Here is a 14,925-nt window from a genome sequence, read left to right as displayed (position 1 = left end):
TTGAAAAAACATAAAAGAAAAAAGCCAGACAAAAACAAAATCAATCAGTAGGGAGCGTAACAACACGAAATCTTTAGCCAAGAAAGGCTTCAGCAGCATGAACATATATCTGTATATATAATTTCATAAAAAGGAAAATGGAACAGTACTCTTTACCTTAGCAATTACAAATAAAGATTACTAACCCTGAGATAATCGCTTAGCCTGTGAGTGATTACATACTATAAGCACACAGACTAAAAATGAGTCAGGAAATAAGATGGTTATTATTAAAAACGAACAAAGCAGCCAGCAATTTTGTTATAAGCTGTCTTGTAGTTTCTGTCCTTTGATGCCATTATTCCAATGTTGTATAGAAACCATTTATATTCTGAGAACTCAGCAGGCACACATTGAATAACTGGAATTAATATTCCGTTCTAATGTCAATGCTTTCATACTAAGTGGACACCTTAAAGACAACATTAACATTGCACAGTGGCAATGTATGTGCCGGAATTGTCGTTTTAAAGGTGCCCAAAATGCACTTTTTGCTGTCTTTTATACATAAATATGTGTCCCCAGTGTGTAAGGAGAATCACAACGTGTCAGAAAATACAACCCTCTCTCTACAAACGAGCTGATCCAGATCTGCTGCCGAAATGACGTCATAATCGAAATGTGGGCTGGCTTTACATTGAACTCCTGGAAACGGCCCCCCCGTGACACGTCCCAACCTATCATCTGCAATATGCATTCGGCGAGCTGAATCCCCTCTGCAGCACCTCTGTGTGTCTTTGTGTTCAGCAGGATGTCTGCAGGAGGGACTTAGAGTTGTTGTATGATACACACAATGTCTCAGTTCTAGCGGTAAACACTGAGAGGTGTTTCAGAAATAATGCTTGATGTGGTTTGGAACATAATGTGGGGTTTAATCACGGAAGTGTTAAGCTGAGTTTCTCCGTTAGAAACTTCTCTTTTCAGACAGAGAGCTGCATGACGCTGCAAAGGGCCGTGTCCAGCTTCAGGTCAGCTCAAATGCAAAGTGACAGTCACAGAATCAGCACTTCAGGAACAGGGCTGAAATAGAGGGGTATGAGGCATGCTACAATGGGTGAACTGTTTGGTGTTTTGAGCAAAACACTTCACTGACATGTTTTGTATAGATATTGCCCTATAATATATTGTTAAAATATAGCATAATAGGAGACCTTTAAAATGCCAAAGTGTTTTTTTACACATCTAATGGGTAGATAAGTATTACATCTCAAATGTTTTCATATGAAAACCTGCTCTTTGATAGGCTGAAGTAGCTGTTGGCCAAAACCTCTCCCTCTGTTTTGTCAGAGTCTGGTATTGAGAGCTTATTTCAATCGCTAGTCTGTCCTTTTCCACTCCAATGCAGCCTGATAAAGATGTTTCAGCTGGGCAGCCTGAGCCATATTAGAATTAAGTCCCAAGACACCTTCGATACTAGAATTAGATGGGGCTGCACCAGTGACTTATAGCCGTTCTTGACAAGGTATACACCTAACAGGTAATCTCAGAGACAATAGCTGAAGACCTCTGTGGCAGGACTTCTTAGCAATCTAAACCGAGCCAACCATGGAGGAAGCATAGAAGTCCAACCTAAAGGCGTTGCTAGGCTACGACCCTGCACGATGTCTGGTGGTGTGAGAGTTGTAGAAGGGGCATGAATGCAATGGCTGACCAGAGGTGAACATGAAATTGAAAAGTATGCAGGAGATTAAGCAGTGAGCATAAGCAGGTGTAACATATGGGGGTTGTTGCATTCAAGCCATGTCAGCAGAAAAGTTAGAATAAAAACTTGTTCCACTACTCCAACTTGGAGGTGTTCATGCATTAGTCCAGTTTGTTTTCATGGGAATGAAGAGCAATTTAGCTATTTGCATTGTGGTAAGTGTTAGCAACATTTGTCTAGTTCCAAAAATGATTGAAACAATATACAAAGAAAGAAAATGTATACAGTAGCTCTTATGTACAACATCAGACAGAGGTAAGGATGCAAACTGTTAAAAAACAACAAGACTAAGAGTAAACAGCCTCACTCGAAGTAATTGAGGATGCATTTAGGGACAATGGTGCATTGAGCAAATTGCTAACATCAGCAGGCTAACATGCTCACAATGACAAAGCTAATTAATCCCGCCAAAAAGTGTATACAATGTTTTCTATCTTAGTTCAGCATGGTAACTTTACTATTTAGCGCCAATACAGAGCAGCAGTTAAGGCCAAACACAAGGTCAAATATAATTTGAACCTCAGAAAAAGTAAAGCTATAGCTAATTATTGGAGGCTAGGGTGTATGTTTGTTCTACTCAACTGCTCCTACAGTCTGCAAGATGGGACATAAATGCAGCATTAGACCAATTATTAGTAGAGGAGGATGCTATTTGGTCACCTCAGTTGCTATAATGAGAGAGTGTAAATTCAAGAGAAGTCACAGTAACCAAGTTGCTTTTGTGATTTGGAAGAAAAATAATTAGTGAAGCATGAAAAGACAGAGAGACAGGCTGGGTGTTAATGACAATGGGGATGGTACTAACCAGGACACACTGCTATGTTGCAGAGTTTGGTCTGAACCTCGGGATATCCACAAGCCATTGCCGCGCTTCCGTTAACACACTTCCTGGTTCGAGTCCTGGAGCCCCGCCCACAGGTCACAGAGCAAAGACTCCATGAGGACCACTCCTCCCAAAGCCCATGCACTGCAAACACCCACAAACATACGCACAACATGGGGATGGGAGATGAGGTTTGGTTGGAGCATCCCATCGCAGGCAAGAGGGTTAGAGAATGGGAGAAACATGAGATATCAAATGAGAGAGAGCACATTCCTTAAAAAAAACATGAGGCGGCAAACTTCTGACCTCCACAAAAAAAAATATTCCAGTTTCAATGGACATTGAGAATGAAGCCGCGCTTACATGTTGCTAAATGAAAGAGAATGGAGGTTAGGATCGGACGCTTTTTGAAGTCATGCAGCGTGAGTCACAACAATGAAATGAATGTGTTAAGTTTGCTTCTGAAAGTAGCTTTCAGTTACTATACACCGATTCGGCGAAGTGACCGGAAGTAGAGCGGCCGCCATTGATGCGGTGTGCGTGCGGTGTGTATTTCGCGGTATTTCCATAGACAGTAAAAGGGATATTTCGCTGGATTTGTGAACGAGATTTGTGAAAAGCAATAATTATGCCCAGACAGTCTGGAAGGGCGTGTGCCGTCATCGGCTGCTTCAATAACAGCCAAAAGCTGTTATTGAAGCAGCCGATGTGATGTGTTTTTGATGTGATTTTCAAACTCTGACCAGGCCCTTCACATGGACCCTGTAGGTTTTCTATTGAGTCAGGTAAGACATTTTGCAAGGTAGACTTATTCCATGCACAGATCTGGTCTGTACAAGACATTCCAGTCAAACCATGTTTGACTGCCTCCTTGACTTTATACAGTAGTGCTGCAGCGTGGCTGCAGCAGCTTCCTCTGCCAGCCATGCAGTCACACTTCACATTCTCAACATGCCCCCCATCTCTCACTGTAACTTCCACAGTGTGGTGGCTGTGGATGGCCTGGGAAAACCTCACCGATCCTTTCAGTATGACATGGTCGTCCAAAAAGCAATGTAGTATTTGCCCGACCCATCCAGAGCTCAGGTAGTTTTGACCTTCTATCAGTGACCTGTAGTTTTTGTTTTGTTGGTCATCACTGGCCAGCCGAAGAATAAAATACTCCTGAATATCTAAAACGAAGCAAAAAAGTGTTTTTGTTTTTGATCACGTCGCAGCCATATCATGTTAATGAAATGTCATGTAAGCTTGCGTTAGCATGTTAGCTACAACAAACGTCAACACATAGCGATGTGTGTTGACAGTCTATTTTCTTGCTGTATCCTATTTTAAAATGTCATACTTATTGCTGAAACAAGTATTTAATTCCAACATTAATAATTACATTATTTTTTAATCACGTGGGCTGTCCTTAAAGATTAAATGCTAGTTAGCATGCTAAGGTCAGTAAGTCAATTCAACGGAAGCTAGCTGTGTTTACATCTCCTTCTACTTTCCGTTTACTAATATTTAATTATATTAATTCATGAATTAATATCAGTAATTTCAGATACCTTCATCAGTAACTGGAGGCCACTGTCTGACATCGTCCAACCAAGTAACTTTATTCATTTGGGGTTATGGTTATCTTGCTATTATTGATAGCATCAATGACTGTTGAATGGATAATGAGTGTAATGATTGAGCATGCACACCGCAGCAATGGCCCCGTCGCTAGATGGCGACATACACAAATCGCTCACCGAATCGGTGTATACAGAGGTGCCCAGACGATCCAAGACTCCACTGACTTCAGACACCAATTCAAGTATAAATCATGATCTATTATTTTCCCTTCCTCCTGTTTTTTTCAATCTTCATTTCACATTTTAACCTTTTTTTTCGCATCAACTAACAATGAAATATATTGATTAATACAGTAAAAGAGAAGAGTTGCAAAACAATTTTGCAGATAATGAATGTGAATCTTTGTGAGGCTGCTTTACTTACACCAGGTTCTTGCATGTCTTATTCATCAGTGTCCCAGCTTTGTTATATTGTCATATTGTGCCATTTAAGAGAAAGACAAATATAAAAAATATTCAAAATAAGAAGAAATCATTTGCCGCTGTGGAAACCAAACTAAGGGTATTATTACGTTGAGAGAGATGATAGAGGAACACATATACATAATACATGTTTAACAGGAGACACAAAACAAGGAAACAATTACATAATTAATGTGTCAAAAAGAGGAATGACTAAAAACACGTGAATTTGACAAAAGGAGGACAGTAAATGTGAAAGAACGTAACAATATATGGGCTCAACATTTGTATCAGACTTTGGAATAAAAGGTCCAACAAAAAAGGACGTTTTTACTGAAAAACAGTGAAAGGCTCAGCCAGAGACCAGAGGAGATTGAGCCATGTTGAAAGACAGGGACAAAAGAAAGAGGTGAAGATTTGAAGAGATGCCAAAAGAATGATAGAAATCAAGATATAAGACGGGAAGGGAGAGAAAGTTAGAGACAGCAGGATGGAGATTGCTGGTCCTGTGTTGAGCAAAGCTAAATAAATTATGGCGATTAATATTTAAGTCGACTCTGTGAAGCGAGGCTCAGAGGAGCAGGAGTAGAAGGCTGCGAAAGAGAGCAAGAGTTCTATGGTATTAAAAAGTACAGAGATATAGAGAGCTGGTAAATAGTGAGATCATCTCAAGTTAAGTTCAAAACAAGGTATCAGTTCTTCTGTAAGCTGCCCTACAAAATGGCTATGTTGCAAGAGTAGAGGGAGCGGAACTTCACCTTACTTACATTTTATGAAATGCATTTTCTAGCTCAATAGTGGGCTTTGCTGAAATGAAGTACAAGCAAGTTGGTGTTAACTTAGCAGATATATATTTTTAAACAGGTTTCCACGACACAGAAACTTCTAACAGAGAGAATAGTTGTTAAATATTAACCCATACTTCTGTAAGTGTGGCATAGCAAACAGATGGATAAAGCATTTGCTCTCCCATTTTAAATATTGACGACATATCTTTTAGGATACTTCATTAATGAGCTGTTAAATATTGATTTCACGTTGCCTTTCTCGAAAAAGCATAACATAACTCAAGCTCCAATGGCAAATATTTCCAATACCTTTTATCAGACTAAACAACAAAACAGCGCAGGCATTGAGCGTCTGGAGCCAAGTCCTCCCTTTAAACCAGGAAGTACTTACCAGGACTTGAAGAATAATTCAACACAAACGTTGTAAGTAATATATTTTGGAATTTTAAGTCATATTCTGGCCGACCATTAACAACCAGTGCCATCTTTTATGTATTTTAAATGTGGTTCTATAGTCATCCTTATGTTACTGATTTGAAAGCATTTTTTTCTACTAAAGTATGAAAGGCAATGTGTTGTCCTTAAGCATCTCAGCGTAATTAATCTGATATAAAATATAGAAGACAACTTATTTCCAAGTCCTGATAAAAAGAAAATATAATCCTCAAAGTGAGGCAGAGTTCTTGGGTGTATCTCATCCTAAACTGCAAAAGTTTTCCAGAAGACAGAAGTAACGTGATAGAAAAACAAGTTCAAGAATAACAAGTTCAAGAATAAATAAAAATACATTCAATCAGCTCAGTAGGAGCACTTGTTCCATCACTTTTTTCTAGGACACTACGAGATTGTTTGTAGGATATTACTTATTCATTGAAATCAAATCTTCATCCATCAAACCCAGTAAAAAAAACAAAACACAATTCAGTCGCCGTTCTGTTATTCAGCATCTTCACATTTTTTACTACAACACTACAATATTGCTTGTAAGACATTACTTATTCATCCATATTGAATCTCCATCTCTCAAACCCAGAACAAGTTCATCTGAAGCCAATCCATTAGCCAATAAAATCAAGCTAGAGCAGCATTGGGTCTAAGACACATTCATGGAGAAAATATCAATTGAAGTTTGGAGGACATGGGTAGAAGCAGATAAGCAAATTAAAGAACAAAAAACACGATAGAAATGTCTTCAGATACTGCGAGTAGCATTGTATTACACCACCTATTGGTGACAGAGTAAACACTCCCCGTCGAGTGGTATTTCCAGCATTTATTTATAATTATTTTAAATATGTTGTCAGTACTAACAACTAAATTAACATAAAACAGCTCTTTGTAGTTCAACTGTGCACATTAAAAGGGATGTTATTGCCATCAGTGTTGCAGTCACAGAGGGAGATGGAAAAGAGCATGTTTAGAGCAGCAAGCAGAGAAAAATTCAATTAACTGATCAGTGCTGATCAAACCACAGGGTGACAGATCTTTCTCTTACCACGGTCACAAAGTTTATGAACTCCAGATATGAATATTTGCAAGAATTAGGTGAAAAAAACATCTATTTGCTGAAAAATGTGCTAAAAAAAGCAATCACAGACTTACTCCTGGCCTGGGTTTCTAAATCAAATTCGAGTAGGTTCATTCACATTTTTCTTTATTTAAACATATGCATACACACTTAGCAGGGCACACATTCACACCACAGAGAATACAGCTAATGAGGACGCAAAACTATGATTCTCGTCATAATATCTAAGTTCTTATTAAAAATAAGTTCTAATGATGTATGATGTAAGAAGATATTGGCTTTTACTTTTTATAGCTCTTGCAAATTAATATTCTCTAATAGGACACATGTATCATATTGATCCTAGGAATTACCATCATTAGTAGCAGTTTCCTCTGGTCATAGCACAGCAGAGCTGCATTATATAAAGCTGCTTATAAGGCTCTGTGCACGTGTAGCTCTGTGTGTTTTCAATCTGTCATTAGTCGCCGACTGTATCCTCGCATGCACCCTCAGTCTCTTTTCTAAACCATTACCGGAAGTGTAATGTACCAGCGATTGACTATGCACTGACCCAGACACACTGTATTTATAATGCACAATTGTTCTGCTCCATATTTTAAATGTCACTGAATCTATGGTAAATGAGCAGAAGCTAAACGGAACAGAATTTGGGATACTACTTTACTTTGCACGCTTTGGGGCATAAAAGACTTCAGTACATATTTAAACAACAAAAAAAAAAGTCAATTTGCCAAAGCAATTACTACCTAGTTTACTTTGTCAAGAACCAGAGCATTACTTAAAATTGATTATCTGTATCACCTTAATTTAGGAGTTTTATCCATGAGAAAACAAGGAGAAAAAAAAAGAGTCTATTTTCACTTCATTGGTTTTCTGTCCAAGCTACTTTTCTTTGATGTTCCCTAACTTGTGCAGACACACATACACGCATGCACGGAGATGTGCCCAGAGACATATCCACCCACACTCCTAAAATGCACATACATCTAAGTCCTAACTTTTGCACAAACACAAATAAATGTTAAAAAAAGCCGAAAATAGAAAATTCTGGCAAACTGAATTTAAGTATGCAGACTGCACTCTCCCCACCTCAGGATGCTCTGGGAGAAACTGTGAAAGAGTGCACATGTTTACACTCATGCTTGCTTGTGTGCCTTGTATACTTTTGATTGCATACATGCATATGAAACAGAATAGACGATGTTTATTAAAAACATTTCCCTTCCAGATCTCTCAGATAAATCAGTGAGTTGGCTCGATTGGCTGTCATGTTCCGAACATCAGGGTTGAAAAGGCCCAGCTCATGCTTGAATTTGTGAGCTGTTTATGTGTGTCATTTTCTCTCAAAGTCAAACTGGATATGTTTGATCTTAGAGCATTTGATGTTTAAGAATGGGAAACATTATATTGAGATTATTACATATGGATGTATTGCTTTTTTTATGCTTTGATCAAAGACCAACTAATCGAACAAACATGTTGATATTACCCCCAGAGTGAATCAGAGTAAAAAGAAAGATTTTTTTTTTTTAAATCAACCACATCAAGTTCATTAAACACTTTTATGTCTCTTTGCTAACACCCACGCATACTAAGTCTACTTGAATTTGGTGTGATCCCATTCAGGCAATCCCAGAGGTGCCCCTCCACCCCTCCAGAACCACGTCAAGAAACATCAGAGGAGTGGGGGAATAAATGAAATAATAAACGGCACATAACACAGCAACCAATATCCCATCAAAGGAGCGGCTGAGGATATTAATATCGACACTGAATGGAAAATGAGGCACTTAGACATACAAATCGCGTTGCCGCATTTGCATAAAAACAACATTAGCATATGCACCGACAGGGAAGGGAAAAACTTCTTCTCGCTTCTCCATTTTCACATTTTCTTTCGGGTTTGAGAGGCTTCAATAACCACTGAATGACACCTAAATCTTAAGTGAAAGCACAAATGTGCAAATATTTCATTCAATAAAGTGTAACGAACCTACAGAAATCGCAATTAAAACTCACTGAATTGCACTTGAAGAATAATAGTAAGTATTTATCTTCTAAATGACAATGGCAACACTTTCAAGCAACTTGTTGTAAGGACCTGTCTAAACATGGGGCTTTTTATAGAGGCTAAAGCCCAATCACCCCACCCTATGTCTTGACAATGACACTCAGACAGTAGTCGCTCGTTTTTTGCTTTGAGTTATCTGTCCCCACAGAAGTTATGGGCTCACACTTTCAATAAATGGTCTGTCCTCAAACATATCACTGTCTTTATTGGAATGGCTGTGTATGGAGGACATTGGTGCTGTTTTTCTGTGATGCACTTTCTTAGGTGCCACATGGATCAGAGCATAGAGATGGCAAAAGAAAATGGAGGATCATGTTTTCTTCTTTCCATTAAGGAAAATATTTGGTCAGGCACCTAATCACTGCCATATTTAAGTAGCCAAGAACGAGATTTCCAGGTTTTGACAGGTTCACAGCTGGAAAAAACATCCAAAGTGAGATTTGGGTCCGTTGGGGAATTTATTCATGTGAGGCACCATGAAATTAAGCAACACCATGTGAAGCTACCTTGACTGACTCCATTGTGGTTAAAACTGTACCGCCAGAGCCTTGATCTTGAAAGAATACTGCATCGATTTAACTTAGCACTAACATAAGACTCTTGGGCTCACAATGGACAGTTGAAAAGTATCAAAATTGATGCAGCAGAACTAGAGATATTGCCTTTTTATGCCATACATTTTTCTCCCCTGTCAAGCCTTGGCACATACGTTTGCCAGTAATGCAACTAAAGTGCCAACGGTTCGGTCTGAGTTGCGGGTGTGTCACGCTATATTTTACAGAGCAACACTGAACCTTGGTCCTTTCTGAAGCTGAAATGACTGAATCAGGATTTCATTTCAAATGCAATCAAGACAACCAATCAAACCAGAACAGGACGGGAAGTACTTCAAAATTTCATCTTGTGAAGACCTACACAGGCAATCAAACCCAGAGCAGAACTCACATTATTCAGAATGAGAGGTACACAAGTTCCCTCAGTGACTTGATCTGGCTTGATTGTGTTGTGTGTTGCTGAGGTGCTCATCATTTTTGATCCAGCCTTTTTGGAGAAGGGTTGAAGGGGCTGAATTGGCAGAGCTCGCTTGCATATGAACATTTTACTTGATCAGTTAAAAATGTTTTTGAGCTGCTGTTTAATCTAAAATGAAAAACTGATTTCTGTTAAGTGGAAGCAAAAGCTGCAGGTGCTGTAGTTAACATGTCGTTGATGTTTTAATTGTAATGCCAACATGCATTATTTTATTTTAAAATGTCCATGTTTGTTTAGTAAGTCTTACTGTTCATTGTAAATCAAACATCTGTTAGGTATGCTCTTTATTTTGTTTATTATACTAAATGTATGCAAAAGTAGATACAGAAAAGACACTGGAAATGTGAGCTATGCTGAACGAAAAAGGTGAAAGAGGAGAGCTAAATATAGAGAATCCAGGAAGTATGAACTTCTGAGCTGTGGAAAGTCTAATAGACTTGCTGACATTGAGCTTAGGTGTCACGTCTGTCTCCCCCTCTCTCTTCCTCACTCTTCGTCTCTCTTCCACGCTCAGCTGGCCAGCAGTGTGAATCGAAATGACAAAATTAGATTCTCATTCTGTGGGTTCTTTTCTGCTTGGTTAGATTGTGTTTTGGCTGAGCAGATCCCATGTGATGTGATTGTGTGTGCGTGTGTGTGTGTGTGTGTGTGTGTGTGTGTGTGTGTGTGTGTGTGTGTGTGTGTGTGTGTGTGTGTGTGTGTGTGTGTGTGTGTGTGTGTGTGTGTGTGTGTGTGTGTGTGTGTGTCTGCGCTCGCGCATGGTCATGCCGCCTACCTTCCTTTAAAGTGACAGAGTTTTCACACTGTCATTATTTTTCTTCAGTTTTACAGTTTTCCTAACACATTCTAAACAGACAAGTAAATGCTGCATGGGTGAGTGAGGCGCTAAGAACAGAGCTTATGTTTTAAAACTGCCTTTAGTCAAATTTTACATTTAAAAAAAAACAAACCAAACCGTAGCCTTGAGTAAATTCACATAGGCCTACTGTATGTATTTGGTCATTATTTTTGCAACAATGCTAAACCTTTTTCATTTATTTTTTGCTTATAATCCCTCGATAAAAGTCAGGGGGCAAATCCCACTATACCAAATGAGTAGAAAAGCACCCTGTAGAAGTCACCAGGCACCGAAGACATTAAGAAAAAGAGGCTCCCTTGGCAATTATTTCCACCCCTTGCTTAATTAAACGGCACCGAATACAATGCACAAAGAGAAAGATAAAAACCTTATCATTTTGCTGTAAGAAAACATTTTCTAACCAGTTGGTTTCACTCAGGGATTTCAGGAATACTGAAAGTTAGTTAACATACCTGAGCCTGTGATGCCAGGATCGCCCGGACAGGAAGCGGTGTTGTTGCACATGCGTGTTTCCCGCAGGGCTCCGCTGCATAATGTCCCATAGGGAGAAGAAACGCATGATCGCGTCCTCACTTGCCAGCCTTGCCCGCATGTGAGAGAACACACACTCCACTGTGACCACTCCTCTGCCGCGGGGTCGCCTAAAGAGCAAGACGGAGGTGGACAGAGACAGGGTAATTCTCAATGATTCCAGTGTCATGATTTTAACGCTTCTGAGGGAGTGAACAGATATGAAAAGGTGAAGAGGAAAACGATTTTAGCTGTAGAATGACCACAGCTGACTGGCACAACAACTTATAGTAAAAAAAACAACAACTAAGGGGTTCAAACCAAAGCAATAAAGCATGGGTGATGCAACAGGTGACACAACACATCCATGTATCTCTGGACATGCATGTTCATATTGTCTCGTTAGATTTGTAACTGTTTATACTTTGTACTTTTTACCATGGGAAACACAGCCAAAAAAGCCAAAACAAAAAAGGAGCTACAGGAACATTGAGTGGATAGCACTTAACTCTAACTTCATGTTGGCAATTCTAGGTTTATTTACTGAAATAAAATGAAAACCCCTTCAGTAGGACCGCAGTGACACGTTGCAATATTACAGTGGTACAATAAAAGAAACAACACCACAAAAACTAAATCGTAATGCATACATTTGTCCAGAGAAAAGCCTGGGACTATTCAACAGACTCTTTCTATAGTTATAGGATTGTGCTTTTTTTCCCCACTGAATAAAAGCTAATGATCTTATTTTTAACTGTGCTTACACAGTTCAATAGTACAGTTTTGTAAATATATAATTTTGACATAAACTAACTTGTGATGCCATGTCATTATCCAATAATCTGTGTGATATTCCTGCATAAAGTGCACGGGGGATTGGATTCAATCTCCTTAATGTGAATAAACCTTGATTGAATATTCATAAGGATGATGATCCTGTTACGGCTTCAACCAAATTAATACTCATGGAATTATGGTAACACAAGATCTCCCAGATAAGCCAAAAAGGATTGCTTTAGTTGTTAATTTAGTGGCAAAGATTGGGATGGTTTGTGGGTGATAGTGAGTTCTGCAGGCGGCTGCGAAAACACTCCCATTGTTCCCCCCGAGTGACGCCCTTGACAGCGAAAAAACCAAGTGTGAAGTCATCGCGCTTCTCTCTTCTCTAAATTCTTTATGAGCGCCGTGTCCTTTCATCGAGGCGTCATCACATGGCAAAGAAGGAAATCAAATTAATTGCATGTCCGTTAATCGCATTACATCTTCATTAACATGCCGTGAGTCAGGGCTTAAGCTCATCACACATGCCTGGAGGAGTGGAAGAATGGGGAGAAGAGGGGAGGGGATGGGGGAGTGGGGGTAGAGGAGAAGGACAAGACAGAGCCAGGGGTTTCCCTTGAGGTAGGGACTCCCTCCTCCACACACTGGGAGCTATGAATATGGAAACGTGTGTGTGTTTATATGTGTATGCATATGGGCACAAATGAGTGTATGACCTATTCTAATGTGGCTGAATCAGCCACCATGTAATGCCATGTATGTATAAGGCAGATTCCTCTGCATATATAAGCTACATGTGTCATATGTAATATGGATCATGTCATAAATAATTCCATCAGTCATTTGCAATCCTATTCATTATGTAAGATTTTAAAGTGTCACACACGCAATGGCCAACTAAAGTAGCCGCCCTGGAGATCAGCCAGGCTCCGGAAGGTTAATGCATACAAATTATTTATAAGGATTTTTTTAAAATTTAGTGACATACACCGCCTGTCAAATTCAAGTTGAATTCTTGTGTCCCAGGCTGGACTCATGCACACATCACATTACTCACCAGTTTGTGCCTGAAACACACCTGGCTGGTCAGCTGATCGAGGTCTCTGGGTCTTCACTTTCAGATCGTCATCATCATATGGGTCTGAAATGGAGAAAAAAAAGGAGAGATTTCACTTACATGTACACTTCTTTTCAGCACGTATTGAACGGCACAGCTGGATATACAGTGGTATGCAAAAGTTTGGGCACCCCTCTGAGATTTCATGACAATTTGCTTTTCCGTTATAATAGAACATCACAGCAACAACATTTGTTTTCCTACAAAGATGTAGACGTTTTAGTGTTTTCCAGACCAAAATTCTTAGGGTAGCATTACATAGTTTTATTATAATAAAATAAAATGCAAAAAATGGGATGTGCAAAAGTTTGGGCACCCTTATAAATAGCATTCATTTCAACACCTGTACGGATTTATAGCTGACAGGTTGCTGCACAAAATTGCTTTGATTAGCTCATTAGACCTTCAATTACAAAGACAGGTGGAACCAATCATGAAAAAGGCTATTTAACATAGGTAATAGCTGGCTGTGCCTGGCCTAGGTTCTTTCTTAGGGAGTGGCAAGATGGGGACCTCAAAACAACTCTCCACTGACCTGAAAGCTAAGATAATCCAACATTATAAATTAGGAGAAGGGTACAAAAAATTATCTGACAGGTTTAAACTGTCTGTCTCCACAGTCAGAAACGTAGTTGTGAAATGGAAGGCCACAGGAACAGTCCGTGTGAAGGAAAGATGTGGTAGGCCGACAAAAATAGGGGAAAGGCACAGGCGAAGGATGGTGAAAATGGTCACAGAGAAGCCACAGACCACCTCCAGAGAACTACAACAACATCTGGCTGCTGATGGTGTAGTTGTTCATCGTTCCACAATCCAGCGTACTTTGCACCAGGAAGAGCTCATTGGAAGGGTGATGTGCAAAAAGCCTTTCCTGAGTGTTAATCACAAGAAGAGTCGCATGAGGTATGCAAAAGCACATCTGGACAAGCCAGAAGCATTTTGGAACAAAATACTGTGGTCAGATGAGACCAAGATTGAGTTATTTGGTCATAACATGAACAGGTATGCATGGCGAAAAAAACACACTGCATTCAATGAAAATAACTTGTTGCCCACTGTAAAATTTGGTGGAGGATCTATCATGTTATGGGGCTGTGTGGCTAGCACAGGTACTGGAAAACTTGTTAAAGTTGAGGGCCACATGAATTCCTTACAGTACCAGGAGATTCTTGACAAGAATGTTCTAGAGTCAGTCACAAAGTTGAAGCTACGCCGGGGTTGGATTTTTCAGCAGGACAATGATCCTAAGCACCGATCAAAATCCACCAAGGAATTCATGCAGAAGCACAGGTACAATGTTCTGGAATGGCCATCCCAGTCCCCAGACCTTAACATCATTGAAAATGTATGGATTTATTTGAAGAAGGCTGTCCATGCACGGAGGCCAAGAAACCTGACTGAACTGGAGACGTTTTGTGTGGAAGAATGGGCCAAAATACCACCTGCCAGGCTTAAGGGACTTGTCTGTGGCTACAGGAGGCGTCTACAGGCCGTTATTGCAGCAAAAGGAGGCAATACTAAATATTAATGGAATTATTTCTTAGGGGTGCCCAAATTTATGCACATGCCTATTTTTGTTTGAATGCACATAAACATGTTTCTGTTTGACCAATAAAAGTTATTTCACTACTGAGATGTTTCTGTTA

General features: G+C 39.6%; 1 protein-coding gene across 1 annotated transcript in view; it reads right to left on the bottom strand.

The window, feature by feature from the left end:
* Window positions 1-14,925, bottom strand: part of adgrb2 (adhesion G protein-coupled receptor B2) — a 133,412-nt gene that overhangs the window by 85,094 nt on the left and 33,393 nt on the right. The window contains exons 2-4 of the mRNA XM_063899841.1: window positions 13,220-13,303; window positions 11,325-11,513; window positions 2,547-2,708 (exon numbers count right to left, since the gene is read on the bottom strand). Of these exons, the coding sequence (XP_063755911.1) occupies window positions 2,547-2,708; window positions 11,325-11,513; window positions 13,220-13,303 (435 nt within the window). The remainder of the gene's footprint in view (window positions 1-2,546; window positions 2,709-11,324; window positions 11,514-13,219; window positions 13,304-14,925) is intronic.

The sequence above is a fragment of the Eleginops maclovinus genome, chromosome 13 (genome assembly GCF_036324505.1).
Source record: "Eleginops maclovinus isolate JMC-PN-2008 ecotype Puerto Natales chromosome 13, JC_Emac_rtc_rv5, whole genome shotgun sequence".
Classification (NCBI taxonomy): domain Eukaryota; kingdom Metazoa; phylum Chordata; class Actinopteri; order Perciformes; family Eleginopidae; genus Eleginops; species Eleginops maclovinus.
Note: the sequence above shows the minus strand (reverse complement) of the source record. Positions and strands in the feature narration are given on the sequence as shown.